The 17,113-nt window shown below is 38.7% G+C and overlaps 1 protein-coding gene across 1 annotated transcript; it reads right to left on the bottom strand.

Moving 5' to 3' along the window:
• Window positions 1–1,294: 1,294 nt before the first annotated feature.
• LRIT3 (leucine rich repeat, Ig-like and transmembrane domains 3) lies at window positions 1,295–17,048 on the bottom strand. Its single transcript, XM_065062326.1, has 4 exons — window positions 16,840–17,048; window positions 15,138–15,616; window positions 6,419–6,724; window positions 1,295–5,321 (listed from the first exon to the last, which is right to left on the bottom strand). Exons 1-4 carry the CDS (start codon window positions 17,046–17,048, stop codon window positions 4,219–4,221), a joined length of 2,097 nt encoding a protein of 698 aa, XP_064918398.1. The 3' UTR covers window positions 1,295–4,218.
• Window positions 17,049–17,113: the final 65 nt, after the last annotated feature.

Below are 17,113 nucleotides of genomic sequence, written 5' to 3' on the forward strand. Positions count from 1 at the left end.
AAAAATACCAGACCTTATTTTAGACCAAATACATTTAAAATAGATAGCTGACAAGTGCTACTGAACTTGCAATAATTGGAGAAATTTCTCATTCTTTTCTAAACAGAAGATTAGGATATTGTTTTACACAACCCAGAAACTCAGAAAAAAAAAGACCATCTTTTTATTTATGTCTCGGGAAAGACAATATCCCTTCATTCACAGTTGGTTTCTGCCTTATTGATTGAAAATATTCCCATACTGAACACTGACAAATAATGTACACAACTTTGCAAAAAGAATTCTCTCCTGTTTCAGACTGATATTTCAGCTTGATTTGGCCAGTTACACAAACGAGCCTTTCAGATTTGTAAATAAATAGTTTATAAAAGCAACACATTAATCATGCCTCCAGTCTGACATGAATTTTGATCTTCTGGAATTCAGAGGAGAATTTTTTCTATGATTTAGAAATAAAACAGAAAGCACCTATTCTACTGTAAACTTATTGTTTTCAACAAAGTAGATTGATAATGTTAGCCTGGAGCCCCTGCAGCTGACTGTAACACTTAGATAAATGCAAAGGATTCTGTGAGACAAGGCATCCAGGTCAGCACGTTTCTAGTCTATACCCAGTTAGGTAATTAAAAAAAGGTTCATTTTGGAATCTCATCTGTGCTCGTGAAGGAAATTCCAGTTTGTGTACCTCCCAAACACAAATCTAACAAACCGGTTGTTTTTTAAAGAAAATCAGAGATCATGACGGACTACTGTGGTATACTATGTCTTGGATTCACACCCTAGCCAGAATTGCTACTGACATTTACCCCTCTTTCTCACAATAAATGAACTAATCACTCTCCCTTTCTAGTTTTTAGGCAGTGTTCTTCAAAAAGTTCTCAAAACTTTCATTGGGATACAAGCAGGCTTTAATACCAGCTTCAAGTACATTCTTCAAATTCCCCTAGTGCCTTTGTTCCACTCCAATTTTATAGCTGCCCCAACCTTGTTGAAACTGGGCACGTATAGAGCTCCACTCATTGCAATAAGCTGGCAGTATCTTCATCCATCCTTTTATAGTAGGTACCTGTCTGCAGACACCACAGCATCCTTGCCATGTACATAGCAGAACTGCAAGCAAAAGTCTTTGTGGCACACAGTCCCAGCAATCTCTAGGATATTACCCATTGTTTCTCAGGCTTGTTTTTGTATTTTCTTTCGTTTATTCTCAGAATTCCTCTTGTCCCCACAGCTACACGCATCACATATTGTCTGAAGCTATAAACAAAGATGAAAGGGTCACACAAACACATGGTCACGTATAAAAATCATCTTTTATTTTCAGATCAAAACAACTTCTATTTCCATTACTTCTTTGACAAGGTAATGAGTTTATAATGCCCTTTGTTTAGTCTCTTAGATATAGCCTGCATCTGAATGTTTTTGCTATTACAGACATTTTCATGGTATACATGAAAGAGTTTCTCTCTTTATGCCTGAGAAAAGCATGGTAATCTGATAATAGTGCAAGGAATACAAAGTCCACTGCGAGCAATGGCAAGGACTAAAATAGATGCATGGATGCCTAAAGTTTGGCTTAGGAAGCGCACCCAGAAGCCAGGATTGTGGTTAACTATGACAAGTGCTCAGGCACCCTAAAGCTTTAAGTAAAAATGAGATTTATCTGGAATTCTGCTCCCATTGCTCAGTTATTTCATTAACCATCCAATTTTGACACACCCATTGTAGGTAATGTATAAAAATACGTCTAACCTTTTCAGTGAAATGCAGCATGAATTGAGCTAAGAAAGTGCAAAAATATGAAAGGCGATGCATAAACATTGGTTAAATCCTCTCCAAATTCTTCTATGAGGCAAGAATAGGTTATAGTCATTCCTGTTCCTAGCGATGATTGACTCACTATTGCATTTCAGAAGATACTGTACAAATCCATTAAGGGTGACAAAAATTTATCTCATAATGATTCTATAATAAATATTAACTATTTACAGTATAAAAATTTGCATCTGTTACCGGAAGTATTTCTTCAGCTCTTCAATTAAACCAATCCTGGGTGATGCAGGGTACTTATGTTTATTATGTGATTTGGTCTTTGTATCAAATTCCTGCTGAAAGTCCCCAGCAAATTTGCTTTTTTAACATGAGGTACAGAAACGTATCGGGGTTATATAACTCTATTGTCTCAAGAACTGTGGAAAAAGTAATGTTTTCTTGAAAGAACATGCCCTTAATAATGCATTCCATCTTTGAGATACTGGTAGCACATGTGGTCATAGAGATTAATTTCTAACTTTAGGACATGCTAATTCCACACGGATTAGTCAAACCAAAAGGTTTCACATTTGCAAGCGAGCTCACTCAAACAAGCTTTGCACCATCTCAGCCTGATATGTTGATGTATCATCTACAAGTCAGGTGACAGCACTTTTGAACTCCAGAATTAGACTCAAGTTTCTTGCAAAGCTTTGAAACTTGAAATCAAATATTCTCCAGGAATTAAAAAATAAATGTTAAAATAATTGCTCTCATTAATGACAAACCTGTTTTTAATTGGAAACATCTTCAGCAACAACTACTGGCTACACTATCTATATGGAAAATATAGAAGGCAAATATTGTAACACTTCAGGTCCTCTTAAAAGTTTAGTTTATCATAAACTCTTTGTCAGATGAACCTTAGTTTTGATACAAAAAGGATATTGTGCTTTCCTTAAACAATCCCAAATTAAAAAAAATTGCCAAAGTAAAATTATTCCACTCAGAAAACTAAAAACATTTTCACTGCAATCAAAATTATCCATGGAAAAAGAAGATCACTTTTTAACCACACATACCAGTAACACAGAAATTAAATCCTACCCTAGTGACACCAAGAAATGCTACTACTTTAAAGTTAACTAATTAAGCTTTGGTTCGTAGCTTTGAATGATATCTCTCCCTCTGGAAAGAGAAGATTCCCAGCTTCCTAGCAAAACAAACCCACACTGCTTCTAGGCATAGGGAGGCCCAAGAAAACAACGCATTTGCAGTTTTAAGGAAAAAAAAACGTATTTCTCCATTCATACATAGTTCTAACCACAATATCTGAACCTAAATCGATGAAAGCTCTGTTATTTACTTCAGGAATAAAGCCTCAGAATCAACAATTCATTATTATCATTAACAGGCAATTCTGCATTCATGTTTACTATTAATATTAATACCTGATTTTTTAAACACTGGGAAGTATGCTCACAATAAAATTTCACTATGCTCATTGAACTTCATTACACATCCAAAATGACCTGAGGACAAGACCTCCTTTTCCTGTATCTCAAAATGCTTTATACTACTACAGTGTAGTACATAATATTGTACAACATCTATAACATATACAAGTATGTACGAGTGTGTGTTGTATTACACAGTACCACAACATTTTCTGTACAAAGATTTCTGAAATTGAGGTATATAGATATATGCATCCAAGTAAATTCTAAGGCTGAGATTTTGCAATAATTTGATATAAATTAACATTATTAATATCTAGTATCTCTCACAGACTTATTCATGATACCTTACCTGAGCTTCAGTATATTAAAGAACCTCCTTTGCCATAGCATCTGCAAAATGACAACATGGTATATATTGTACCTCTCAAGGGTCCATAAGCTGTGGCTAGCTAGCTTCAGTCTTGACTGGCCTGAGATCACTTCCAGTCCAAGATACTGTACAAACAGAACTATACAACATCTCACAGCGCAAGCTGATGTCAGAAGAAAACTTGTATTTTCAAATAAAATTTTGACATCAATAGAAGTAGTTTAAACTGATTTCCTGATGTTTTAAAATACATAGTTTTTATGAAGGTTGTGAGTAATGTTTGATACATGCAACTAGCACACGATACAGTAAAACGAGAGAAGAGGAAACAGAATGGTGTTTTAATGAAAACCAAAAACAGAAGATCTTTAACGAGGCAACCATTTCATGCTGTATTTATCTTTTGAAGAACATCATTCCTCCACATCCAAAGCCACAAACAAAAAAAAAAGAAAAGAAACAGGCAACATTTTTCTTCTCCCTCCTACCCACCACCCTACCCATTCAGTTGAATACGTTACATAAGATAATATATTCTGACTGCCACCTAACACCAACCTGCGTCCAGATGCAGTATCATCATTTTGGATCAATTTTAACTGTTGTATATTCCATCTCCTCCACCCTTACCCATGTTCAACACAGATACTCAGACCTAGAGCCCTCACTTTTGAAGGTCATTTGAGAATCCATGCTTGACCTAGAACAAAGGAGAAGTCTTTCCGACTCATCTGTGTACCTTCTTGCCCAGAGCTGCTCCCCTGCATTCACTGTTCGAGGCTTCAGAGACAGTGTTTCAAATTTCACATAGGTCTCTTTTGCGAGGTCAGCTTCCTTTGCAGTTTTCGGTTTCACATGAAGTTTTAAAACTTTGTAGAGCAAGAAAAATATCAAAGGTAAAACAACCACACAGGCTGCACTGCTGGCCCATATCAGAATAGAAAACTGAGAGCTGCTTTCATCATTTAACCCATCAGTGGAGAAAACAATGCACTGCTCTTTTGTAGGTGGCACTCCTTTGGGTGAGACACATGCCATATATTGGGTACTAGGTTGCAAACCATCAATTGTGACTCTGTTTTTGCTAGAATCAGTGCTCAGAGGCAACATATCTTTCTCACCGTACTTTGAGTACAGCACAGTCACTGCAGAGTTGCTTGTAGCGTTGACAGTTTTCCAAGTTAAGGTCACTCTCTCATCAGTTTCACTGATCACCCTTAAGTTCTTTACAGTGACATTTTGCTCACCCATACCTGCTGTATTCAGTGAAGTCTCCTCATCTTTCATGCTTATCTCCCCAGTCTGCTTTGCCTCCTCACCTTTCTTGCTTATCTCTCCCACCTGCTTTTTTTTCCCATTTGTCATTGCCTTTGAATTTTTCTTTCCATCGAACAGGGGCCTGGATTGCTTCTTGTCACTAAACCTGCTGCTCGTTGATCTTTCAGTGCTAACAAGTGCTGTGGTGGTTGGTGTGGTGGGAAGAGGTGTGGTTGTCCTCTCAGGCTCCTGCTTGGATTCCTCCTGAGTGGTATTCTGACTCTCTGCCTCTTGTCTCCTTCCATACTTCTGTGGTGACACGGTTGTAGTAACTACACCAACCACCGTGACAGTGACAGCAGCTTCTGACATTCCTGCTAAGTTCTTGGCTTTACATCTGTATTCTCCTGCATCCTTGTATGAAATCCCTGTCAAGCTTATTATGGACCATCTGACACCCTCTCCAGGTGTTTCTTGAATTACTACAAAAAAATGCAAGAGTAAAACATTACAAAAGGGTACTAAAGTAAACATTATTAGACTACTTCTTCCCTTAAGTTATTTCTGCCAGAAGAAGTGACATGTATTAAACTTAAACACAAACAAACAAACCAAAACCAACAAACCAACCAATAATTAAAAAAACCCCAACCACTCACACACACAAAACCACACAAAACCACTCCCCACCCTCAACTATGGAACTCCCTGCCTTATTATATCGTTGCAGAAAAGTGTTTAGCTTGGGTTATATTGGAATTTAATATCTGGAGGAATTACAATATAATTTACAGCTTTACTAAGTAAAACAAAACCACAAAAAGAGAAATCAAATGTCTTCAAGCTTCTAAATCACTAGGAAGTACAAGTCTCACTGACTTCAAGTGACACTATAAAAACTTGCCATTTTAAATATTTTTGGAAATTATTTTTGTCTTACGATATTTCAGTACTTTGGACTACTACTTTCTTCAGACCTATGATTTAAGGTAACTGCTAACTACTTGCCACTAGCAAGAAAATTTCTTTGTATTTGTTACTGCAGAAACATCTATCATAGCAGCTAGGATGATATCAGACAATCACAGCCTCTTTAGGATTCAAGTTGGATGTTGCAAATAAACAATAAACATTTGTAGATAACATATGCAACACGATTTTGGAAGATCATATGTTTACAATGCTGAGTTTTAGGTGGCTCAGTTAGGCCCTCGCTAGCTTTTTAAACATGAACACTTTGAACCAAAACGGAGACTCCAGTTATGAATTCTCCTTTCTGCTTTTCAGCTTCTGAGTTAGGGCCCAGCTATCCCAACCTCCACTTTCCTTTATCCTTCCCTCACTTCATCCATTTCCCCCTCCACGCACATTGTATTACAGAACACATCCAGAATCAGAACAGTGTGTTGAACCTCTTCAGACCAAGAGCTAGACAAAGAATTTCATAACAGCTGATGCACAGATACAATTGCCAGCTTGGTGCAATACCTGGCCCATTGTTACTCATTATAATAATCTCAAAGCACAAGCAACCCAATAATTTCATGCTCTCCCATTTCCTACAAAAGAGCAATTATACCTGTGTAGTTCACTGGTATATTGTCTGACCTAGTCCAAGTGAGTTGCGGTGTTGGGTACCCAGTTGCATCGCAGCGTAGCAGAACGTTGCTTCCCAGCGGGGAAGTGATTTTTGTCGCCGATGTCATCACAGACGGTTTAAGACACTGCTCTAACTCAGCTCTCTGGAACAAGATTCCTGCCAGGCTCTCAGGTCCACTACATGAAACCAATGGATCAAGAAGTATAACTGAGTTGTCCACAATTTTGGAAAATTCTATTAGCTTTGAAATGCGACAGTCACAAAACCACGGGTTGTCCTGCAAACCTGAAGCAGGGAGGGAAGAGGGGAAAGAAAAAAAATAATAAAACAATGTTATCAGGCAATATTTGGATATTGTGATTGTACTCGGTGGGTTTCATGTGTCATGCTGTGATAAAGGAGAATGATGGACTTATTCTGAGTTAATCTTTTCTCTTTTGCAGAGGTGAAAAAGAACAGTATGAATGTTTATTAAGCTAAACGTTTTATTCACAGAAGTTTACAGGAACATAGTAATATACTGGCACTACCTCTGCTTAACTTTGCTATTTATCTAGGAAAAACCACTTTGAAAAGATGTCTTAAGACTGATGATACATTTTCACCTGCCTGTGCCTTCTGGAATGACAGCTTCTCAGGGCTATTGCATCCTGTCACTCTGCTTCTAGTCCTTTTGGCTCTTACAGTTTGATCTTGTCAGGCCCTCTTTTCCAATGCTTGCAAAGAACATGATGATTTAAGGGTTTAGAGCATACACCAACATCTCTACACCTTGAAAAAACGATAAAGGCTAAGGAGACAAAGCTTTAGGCCAACAAAATGCTTATCTGGCTCTGAACTATGCCAATGATCTTAGAAACCTGGCTTCATTTAGGACAATCTCTGAAATACGTTCAGAAAGAATAGCAGAAGAGTAGAAAATGGGAAGGACCCTGAAAAAAGCTGATGACTACAATATTTTTATGATGGCACACAAAATGCTATCTTTCCTCTTCCGTTAGACATGGTAACATTTGCTTCTTGATTCCAAAGTCTTTGAATGATGGCTTCTCCTTCTTGGTGAACTTATTGAAGTGAAAGAGAGCAGCCATTTCTGAGGAATATGAGTCTAAATCCTCAGCTGGTATTGATTACTCCACTACATTGACCTTCACAGAGCAACAGCTGCTCCACCAGGTAAAACACCACACAGCATGTCACTCATGAGTTCAAATATTTTCTCATTTGACTTATAATTCTGGGGATACCTTTCCAATTTTTTTTAGTATTAACAATAAACAGAACTTACAGTCTAAAATGAGGGATGGTATGCAAGATCCCCTCACCATTGTATTCACTGATTAGTGCAACAGACAAGTCATATTTATTATACTAATATTAAAAGAAAAAAAACCTGAAACACCTGCTAATACTGTTCAGTGCATATTTTTAGGAAGTATCACAACAGCTAACGGAAAAATTCTGCTTTTTGTTCTGGATGAAACCTGTAGATGAAAGACTACATGAATAATTAACTACTGCTTCCTTTTATCACCTGAGCAAGATTAGGTTATTTTAAGCACAATGGCAGTGATTGGTTAAAACTGTGGTAAACCCCAATTAATCCCCACTCTTTAAAACAAGACTTGACCTGAAGAGATTCCATGACTTTTACATCACAATCCAATTTCACTCTTTCCAGACATAAGAGATTTTACATCTATTCACTACTTATTGCCAGCTGGACCAGAGAAGGAAAAATCAAGGAAACTGTATCAGCAGCTGCTTTTCTTTAAACCACAAACAAACAATCTTTTTTTTAAGAAAAAGATTTTTTAAAGTTTTAAAAAAACACACTTCAAAATACATTTTTTTTTCCCTTGTGAGCTTCACACATATATTCACAAGCAAAAGAGATACCATCCAATATGATCAAGAGGCAGGGCAGGAACTCTGGGTCCACAGTGTTAATCAGGACTGATTTGCAGCATCGATGGGGCTTCTATCCCACATACCAGGCAGCAGATTCTCCTTTACATTGAATGCTACTGAAAATATTTCTTCTGCAACCTTTTTGCATCCCACAAGCTTTACTGCAGGAAAGGATGAGTTCTATTATTGTTTCTAATACTAATAATAGCACTCAAAGGCCTTTCAAATAGAATCATTTAGGTTGGAAAAGACCTTTAAGATCATTGAGTCCAACCGTAAACTAACACTGCCAAGTCTGCCTCTAAACCATGTCCCTAAGTGCCACATCTACATGTCTTTTAAGCTCCTCCAGGGATGGTGACTTAACCACTTCCCTAAGCAGCCTGTTCCAATGCTTAGTAAGCCCTTCTGTGAAGAAATTATTCCTAATATATATATAAATACAGGGCTTTCATATTCGTTCTGTGTCCCAAATAAGACCCACAGTTGTTACAATAAGTATCAGAAATCAACAAAAGAGAAGGAATGATGAAACAAAGATGGACAGTCCTTAGATTGGGTGGTTGTTTAGTACAGTCTGGGACACTGGTCTTGACCACCTTGGATCATTCTGAAGGCCTGGTTTCAGCTTCAGAAGAAAGCTATAGTCCCAAAAGACTCTGTGTTTTAGTGCAAACAAGAGTTATTTCAGTTAGTCACCTCATCTCCTCCATCTATCATGCTTCCCAGTGGAACTAGCTAGAGAAGCAGGACTTATGTAAATACATATAATATATACAGCTACAGGAGTTCCTTCCATGCCTCAACAGCTCATCCCTTCTATTTACCTGTGTCTTGCCACTATCTGACAGCATTCACATTATTTTTAGTAAACTTGCACAGCCATTATAAGTCATCAAGTTGTGTGAATTCCCAAAATGGAAAGATGAAAGCACTATTGAGTTGGTAGCATAGATAAAACACTGAATTTGGTTATTCTTCAGTTAGCTATTGAAGAAAACAGAAATGGGAATGTTTAACCTAGTTTCCAAACTACAAAGGGCATTATGAAATCTAACAGCTTGTGTTAACAAGATGGTAAAAGTGAGAACAAACACAAGAAAGAATAAAGAAAAGGTTGAAAAATAAATAAATAAAATTAAGAAAGCAGAAAAAAAATGAGGAATGTTAATAAAGAAACAAGATGGAATCCCCTCAGGAAAATAATTTCCTCAGAAGAGTAAATAAAAATAATGGTAAGTTTCCAATGGCATGTGTATCTCATGGAACACCAAGTGTTTATAAATTCTAGATTCTTTTGTAGAAATATTAAGGCAGCTTGTTGACCTGAGAAAGAAATACTAACTGAGCAAAACAAATGTTGATAAATATTTATGCATTGCAAATACCAATGCCGTATATTTTAACATTAAATATGGATTATAAATTGCTCTAAAAAAATCTTCATTTAATATTTACAATATTTTAAATTTAATCTCACACATTTATATGTATGCTTGTGTGTACAATGGCAAATATATGTACATGTGTGTCTGTGCATGCACATTTTTTGCAGTCTTCTGAGTAAGCAGGGCTTCCCCATGCTGTGTCAATATGGACTTTAGCATTCAAATAGCTACCAGCAAAACTTCCTTTGTTAATCAGTAACCAGTCTCTGACCATAACTTCTATAATATACTGCTTTTCAGTTGCTATAAAAAAATAGTATGTGAAATATTCAAGTTTCTGGCCTATGAAAATGTTCACCACAGCTTGGGCCAACCTACTCAAGGCTCTCTTCCAACTGAAGCTACAAAATTTTTGACCCATGGTTTAACATAGTAAAGCACACTTCCCATACTGTGTCCCAGTGTTTCCTACATACAGTATTTCCTAGGAAGCAATTTCAGGAAAAGCAGGATCTACCCAATGGCCCAGCATAACAGTTGGGAGCCTCATGGACCTGCAGCATTTCAAATTTTTGGCACCTCTACATGCAACAGAGGCAGGAGCTCATCTAACTGCCACTCTGTCACATCCTGGATTCTTCTGTTCCTCTCAGTGACTCACTAGATGCAATTTTCCATATGGAAAATGCTACTGCCATCACTCACATCAGAAATGTCAATCTCTTCACAGCAGTCAATGCTGAAACTTAGCTGTGATTTATATCAAAAGGTTAAGCTCTAGCTCCAGACGTAACCAAGAGAGGGCCATATGAACTCACAAACTGGTCCCTCGATTTTTTCCACTGCTTAATTGTCAGCTAACTCCACAGCTTTGTTTTGAACTGTTCAAAGGGCACTTTCCAAGACAAAGTCAGACATGGCTCCAGGGACAGTTCACACTCCAGGGATTGCTCCCTGAAAGGCTTACGGATGAGACCACACCAAGGATGACTCTATTCTGTTCTTCCCCAACATAAGTGCAGCAGGCTTTTAATCTCCAAACTATCCTGCACATCTATCAGCCCATCAGGCACACAACATACACTTGCTAGTTTGTATTAGAAAAGCACAATTCTATGGGCTGCAAGGCAATCCCCATGTTATTCAGGCAATTTGAACTGAAGAAAAAACATCCCCATCCATACATTTACATCTTAGAGTCACTGCAGTATCCCATAGATCCCATAGAAAACTAAGGGCCAAATCTTACAAAGTGTAGAACAGGCAGTCAGCTTTAAAGAGCGCTGGCCCTAAACAGTGTGGATGAGAGCCAGAGTAAGCCACTTGGCTGTAGTGCCAGGAATAATTCCCTGAACATCTTTCATTTAGCATAGTGTCTACACAGAGGAACATCATATAGTGTGAAGTAATAAAAAACCCCAAACCCTTAAGTACAGACATTATTAACTGGAATTAGGAGATGCTAGCCTGCCGGTCCCCTGGCAAAAGTAGTCCATGGCTCTGCCAAGAGTCCTTAAATTAAACATGGGGAACGTGAACTTTCTCTTACATGCAGCTTTCTTGATGCTTAATCAAGACACTGAAGAAAAAATTGCCTCCTGGTGTTCAAAAATACATATGCACAAGTTTTGAGTTGGAGGCTTTGCTGTTGTTCAGCTTGTTAATTAAACACGAGTGACAATCTTGTTTTGCCAGAACCAGGAGAGAAGGCAGCACAAGCCATAATTGCTTACATTAAGTAGAATCTGACTGCTGTTTTCCTGACTAGACAAAAACAGCATTTAATTGCTCTGGGTTCCAGTATCTAGCAGAGCTCTGGCTGCAGTTACCAGTCCATGTAGGCACGTGGTCAGGCTGAACGCTGCCACAGAGAACAGCTGGAGCACACAGGACACTCTTGAGCATCAAAGCACAAAATTGTGGGCACCACACTTCAAGAGAAAGCTTTCTTTTAAAACCCAAAGGACTGCAAAGGAAACCAGTAACTATGGTAAAAAATGAAAAGAAAAAAACCCAAACCTCACAGTCTATAAGAAACTGGTGAAAGAAATGGTGTGATTAGTTAAGATGACAAACAGGGAAAATGTATGGAAGGTTACTATAAGAGATGGTAATTAGTTTTCCTGTATGTCCATTCCATGTAGGGCAAGAGGTAATCAGCTTAGTTTGCAGTAAGGGAGATTGAGGTTAGATATTAAGAGAAACTTTCTCACTATCCTGATAGATAAGCACTGGAAGAGGTTATCGCAGAAGGCTCTGAAATGGTCTGGCCGTGGGCTTTAAGAATTGTACTGACTTAACCAGAAGAGTTCAGTCCAGTTGTATCTGCATCTCAGCAGGTTAGAGGCCTTTTCAAAATCTGTCCTGATCACCTACTTCTGTGATCCTTATCTCCACCACAGAGGAGGAGGAGACTATCTATGGGATATGCTTCCCCTCTCTCAGACTCCAGCAATCCCAGCAGAGACCAGAGTGGGGTCAGAGAGGAAGCGATGCCACAGAGCACATCTTGCTCCTGCCATTCTAAACCGACATGTCCTATGGCTGGAGCATTATAGAGACATCTCAACTCCTAGGTTATCTTTGTAGACTGATAGTTTCTATCATCCATTCATTCCTGAAAAACAGCTGCTTTGGAACCATCCATCAACAGTAATCTAAGGATGAGCCTCTGGCCATGAGTGTGAGTGGCAGAACTACAGCTTTGCAAGCTCCAGTAATATAGATACTAAAACTAACATTTAGTGGAAAATAAGCAAGCTTGTCAAAGTAACCTATGACATAAAGAGCACTGCACTTCCTAATCTCCAGAGGAAAGGGATGTTTTCTTATTCACTGTAGAGTTTCTATTATAGAAAGCACTGTCTGTCTTCTTTGGGATATACTCATCAGAAGGCTATGATGTCAATGAAAGAAAATTCAGCTAATTATTCACAGCTTACCTAAGGCAGATTTACTGAACACAGCGCAATGAAAGTACTACCTGGCATTTTGCATTCTCAGATCCAAATCTACAATGACCACACATAGCCCCCCTCAGCATGTAACATTAAAAAGAAAAGGAAGGTGCTGTTTGAACCCAGTGTGTGTTCCTCTCTGGAGATCTGTGTTCCAAACCATTTATAATTCATAAATGAAAACAATCCAAAGGTCACATCCCAAGTCTCTAGAGAACTCAATGCTGTATGTGTGTGGTTTGGGGTTTTTTTGGTGGTTTTGGGTTTTTTTTTGTTTGTTTCATTTGGGTTGTTTTAAGTGGTGAAGGCTACGTAAGACAAGAAAGCCAAATAACCTCTGGCACTCCCACACAAGATCATCAGGAGGATTAGATCTAGCATAGTCAGCTCCTACTTTGCTGCCTCCTATAGCCTTCAGTGTGAGGGCAGTGAAAGGGGTATGGAGCTGGACTTACTTTTACAGCCTTTTTTTTTTAATCCCAAATAAACAAAGACCCTGTTAATGCTGAAAACTTACAGTTACCATGCACGTGAAGAACTTGTTCAGCCTACTTACTTGTATCAAGTTATTTATATACAATCTCACCTGAGTTAGAGTTTCAAATTGCAGCTTCTGCTGTGAAACAAAGCAGATGAACAAATGAACACTGAATAGTGGGAGTTTAGATCAAGACATTGGAAATACTGGGCAGTACAATGCAGGACAGATCTTTACTAAACTGTGTCCCTACAAACCTCTTCTATAAATCTTTTAAACACCTCCAGGGATGGTGACTCCACCACTTCCTTGGGCAGCCTGTTCCAGTGCTTGACAACCATTTCCAGGAAGAAATCTTTCCTAATATCCAATCTGAACCTTCCCTGGTGCAACTTGAGGCCATTTCCTCTTGTTTTGTTACTTGGGAGAAGAGCCCAACCCCGTCCATGCTCCAACCTCCTTTCAGGCAGTTGCAGACAGCGATAAGCTCTCCCCTCAGCTCCCTCAGCTGCTCCTCATCACACTTGTGCTCCAGACCCCTCACCAGCTTTGTCACCTCCTCTGCACTCTCTCCAGCACCTCGATGTCTTTCTTGTAGTGAGGGGCCCAAAACTGAACACAGAATTCAAGGCGCAGTCTCACCAGTGCTGAGTACAGGGGGACGATCACTTCTCTAGTTCTGTTTGCCACACTGGTTCTGACACAAGCCAGGATGCTGGTGGCCTTTTTGGCCACCTGGGCACATTGCTGGCTCATGTTCAGCCGCTGTCAATCAATACCCCCAGATCCCTCTCTGCCAGGCACTTTTCAGCCACTCTTCCCTGAGCCTGTAGTGCTGCCTGGGGTTGTTGTGACCCAAGTGCAGGACCTGATTCTTGACCTTGTCGAACCTCATACAATTGGCCTCAACACATCAATCTGGTCTGTCCAGATCCCTCTGTATGGCCATCCTACCTTCCAGCAGATCAACACTCCCGCTCAGCTTGGTGTCATCTGCAGACTTACTGAGGGTGCACTCAGTCTCCTCATCCAGATCATTGACACAGATATTAAACTGAAAGGGCCCCAATACTGAGCCCTGGGGAACTTATACATAAACAGCGATAGAAGTCAACACTATTGGTAGAGCTGTTCCAGCCATGTTATGAGATTGCAGAAGAGAAAGGGGTCACCTGCAAGACGATGAAGCAGAAAGGAAGTATACAATAAAGCACAAAATCACAAACAGAGCTGATGTGATAGTATACTAGAGAGATGGAATAATGGAATAAAATTATAAAAAAAAAAAAAAAAAAAAAAATCAGTCTTGCCAAACTATTCTTAAATACTGACCTTAAACACTACAAAAAGTACTGTGAAGTTGGAGGGATCAGATTCCCATTCTTTCTCTCATATTCAACATGTAAATTGGGAAAAACTTGAGGCTAGTCAGTCAGCTTTAGAGCAATGCAAGGTCAACAGGAGTCATAGGGAGAGCTGAGTTGCCCTTTTTTGAGCCACCAACACTCCCTGCAGCACTGTGTTTCAGGACAGGCTTCAAATGATCATCAACTGTAGCTACTCATTTGGCTTGTGAGCCACTGAAAAAAAAACAGATGCAAATGGACATGCTTGCTGTTGCAACCACATACAGGGATGAAGGAAATGTCATAAGAAACACGGTTTTTTGTAGTCCTGCATTTATATGGATGTGGAATACTCAATATGGCCTGCAAACCAGAATCTCACAGATTTTACTTCAGTTTTATAAACTTGAGATAACAACATAAATGGGGGTCACAATTGTCATTTTATAGTTTTCTGTCACCAACAGAAAATAAATAAACAGTCACAGAGCAAAACATTAGTCTGACCTGGATAAAACCTACTCTCCTGAATCTCAGGCTGGTCCCCCGCCTGCTCTCACTTGCAATTTAACATTTAGTTACATTTCAATAAGGAATGAGACAGGCTGTTTAACATACCCAAAATGACTCTCTGGGTTGCCAGAATGTCTGTGTTCTTGGACGGGACAGCTTCCGAGAAGGGAGGCCAAATGTCCATCAAGTCTGATGGCAAAGTGGTCAGCTTGTTGCTGGATATGTCCAGGTAGGTGAGGTTTCTCAGGTACCGGCCAGCATCAGCAGGAATGCTGGTCACTTTATTGTTGTGTAAGTCAAGAATCCGTAGGTTGGGCATCTCTGCCAGTGATTCCCAGGGGAAAGTTGAGAGCAGATTACCATCCAGCCGTAGCTCATGCAGTTGTTTCAGGTTATAGAAACTGCTGATATCAATGTTGGCTACACAGTTGTAAGTCACCCACAGGTATTTGAGATCTACTAGGTAGTAAAAGGCTTCAGTTGGAATCCTTCGTATCACAGTTTTCTCTATACGAAGTTTTACAGTATCCACAGGAACGTTTACAGGGATCTCATACATGTCAGGATCATTACAGAGCACAGACCTAGGAAAAAATATATGTATTTACAGAAGTAAAAAAAGGAGACAGATACCAGCATCTCTTTATCAGAAATTTGTATTTCAGATCAAAATTCAAATGCTATTACTTTCTGCAACACTATTAGCAGAATTAAGAAAGTCAAATCAAGAGCAGGCAGTCCTCTGCATTTAAAAATTGAAGACAAACATGAGTTTCTAAGCAGAAAAGGAATACAAAATAGCAATTATACATTCACATGAAATCTAGATTAGTTTTATTCTAAGGCATGTAAGCACCATCTTCTGCCTATAATTCTACTGACAACAGAAAAACAGATGCCATTGTATAAGGAACAATACATGAATGTATCTCAAGTGGGAGCTGCATGCCATCTGTTTTACTAAAATTTATAATATTGGATTACTAATTTCTAATTTTTCTGCATGATGAAGATTCAAAGTATTTGCCATTTGCCTATATTTACCTTTCAGAATAGACTGAAAACTGAAAATGTTAGCATATTTCTCTAAAGGAGAGCTTACTAGCCCTCTTTCTGACATCTACGTAGAAATGACCTGTTTTTTAGAGGTGCTAAACACCTTCTGCTCCTGTCAATTTCAGTGAAATGCGATTTCTCATCATTTTCAAGAATCGGTATGTTTCCATGTCTTTGGAGTACATTGTTTGCATATATTGGCTTGAAGATTCCCCTCCCCTCAGAAGCCTGTCTTTAATTTTCTTAATTCTTCTTTTATTTTACTTCCTCCTTATGCAGCTTTATAGTAGATATTTTGTGACAATAAGTAGCAATGACAAACAGTCTCTTGCAAAATTGACATCACAATACCCAGATCATCAAATTTCAAATTAACCTCTTTACCTCATATGATTTTCCTGCAGATTAAAAAAGAATAAGCTATTCTATTTACTTATACCAGAATCACCTTACTGTAGACAACTACTTGGTAGAAATAGAAAGGACATTACAATAGTAGGAAAACCATGGAGCAGAAGGAAATTGCCTTCTGCAAAACCTGAAGATTTAGAGTAGCTATTTGCTAAGTACAAAGCCATAATCACCATCTGCTCCTATTCAGGAACACTGCTAGCCATATAACACAAATACAAAATACACCTTTATTTCAACTACGCTAGAACTAATTTGCAACATATGAAAATGTTATTTCAAATGTCTTCAACCCTTTTCCTTATAAATTGCGTTGTATAACAAATAATAAAATACATACCTTGTTCCAGTGCCATCACTTCTGCCATGGTAAACACAAGTGCATTGTGAAGGACAAAAACCCCACACTTCTTCAAAAAAGCTCACTAGGAGGTAGATGTAAATAAAGAGATACATGGCTCCCTCCCAGCAGAACTGACATGAAAAAATTTTGGAAACTTTATTCCTAGGCACTCGTGTGCAGTGTGCTACGAACGTGAATGTAGACATCCATTTAGTAACAGCAGATTACATCAGATTAGCTGAGATCTATAGTTGCTTAACCTTCAAATGTA

The sequence above is a fragment of the Columba livia genome, chromosome 4, assembly GCF_036013475.1.
Source record: "Columba livia isolate bColLiv1 breed racing homer chromosome 4, bColLiv1.pat.W.v2, whole genome shotgun sequence".
NCBI classification, from domain to species: domain Eukaryota; kingdom Metazoa; phylum Chordata; class Aves; order Columbiformes; family Columbidae; genus Columba; species Columba livia.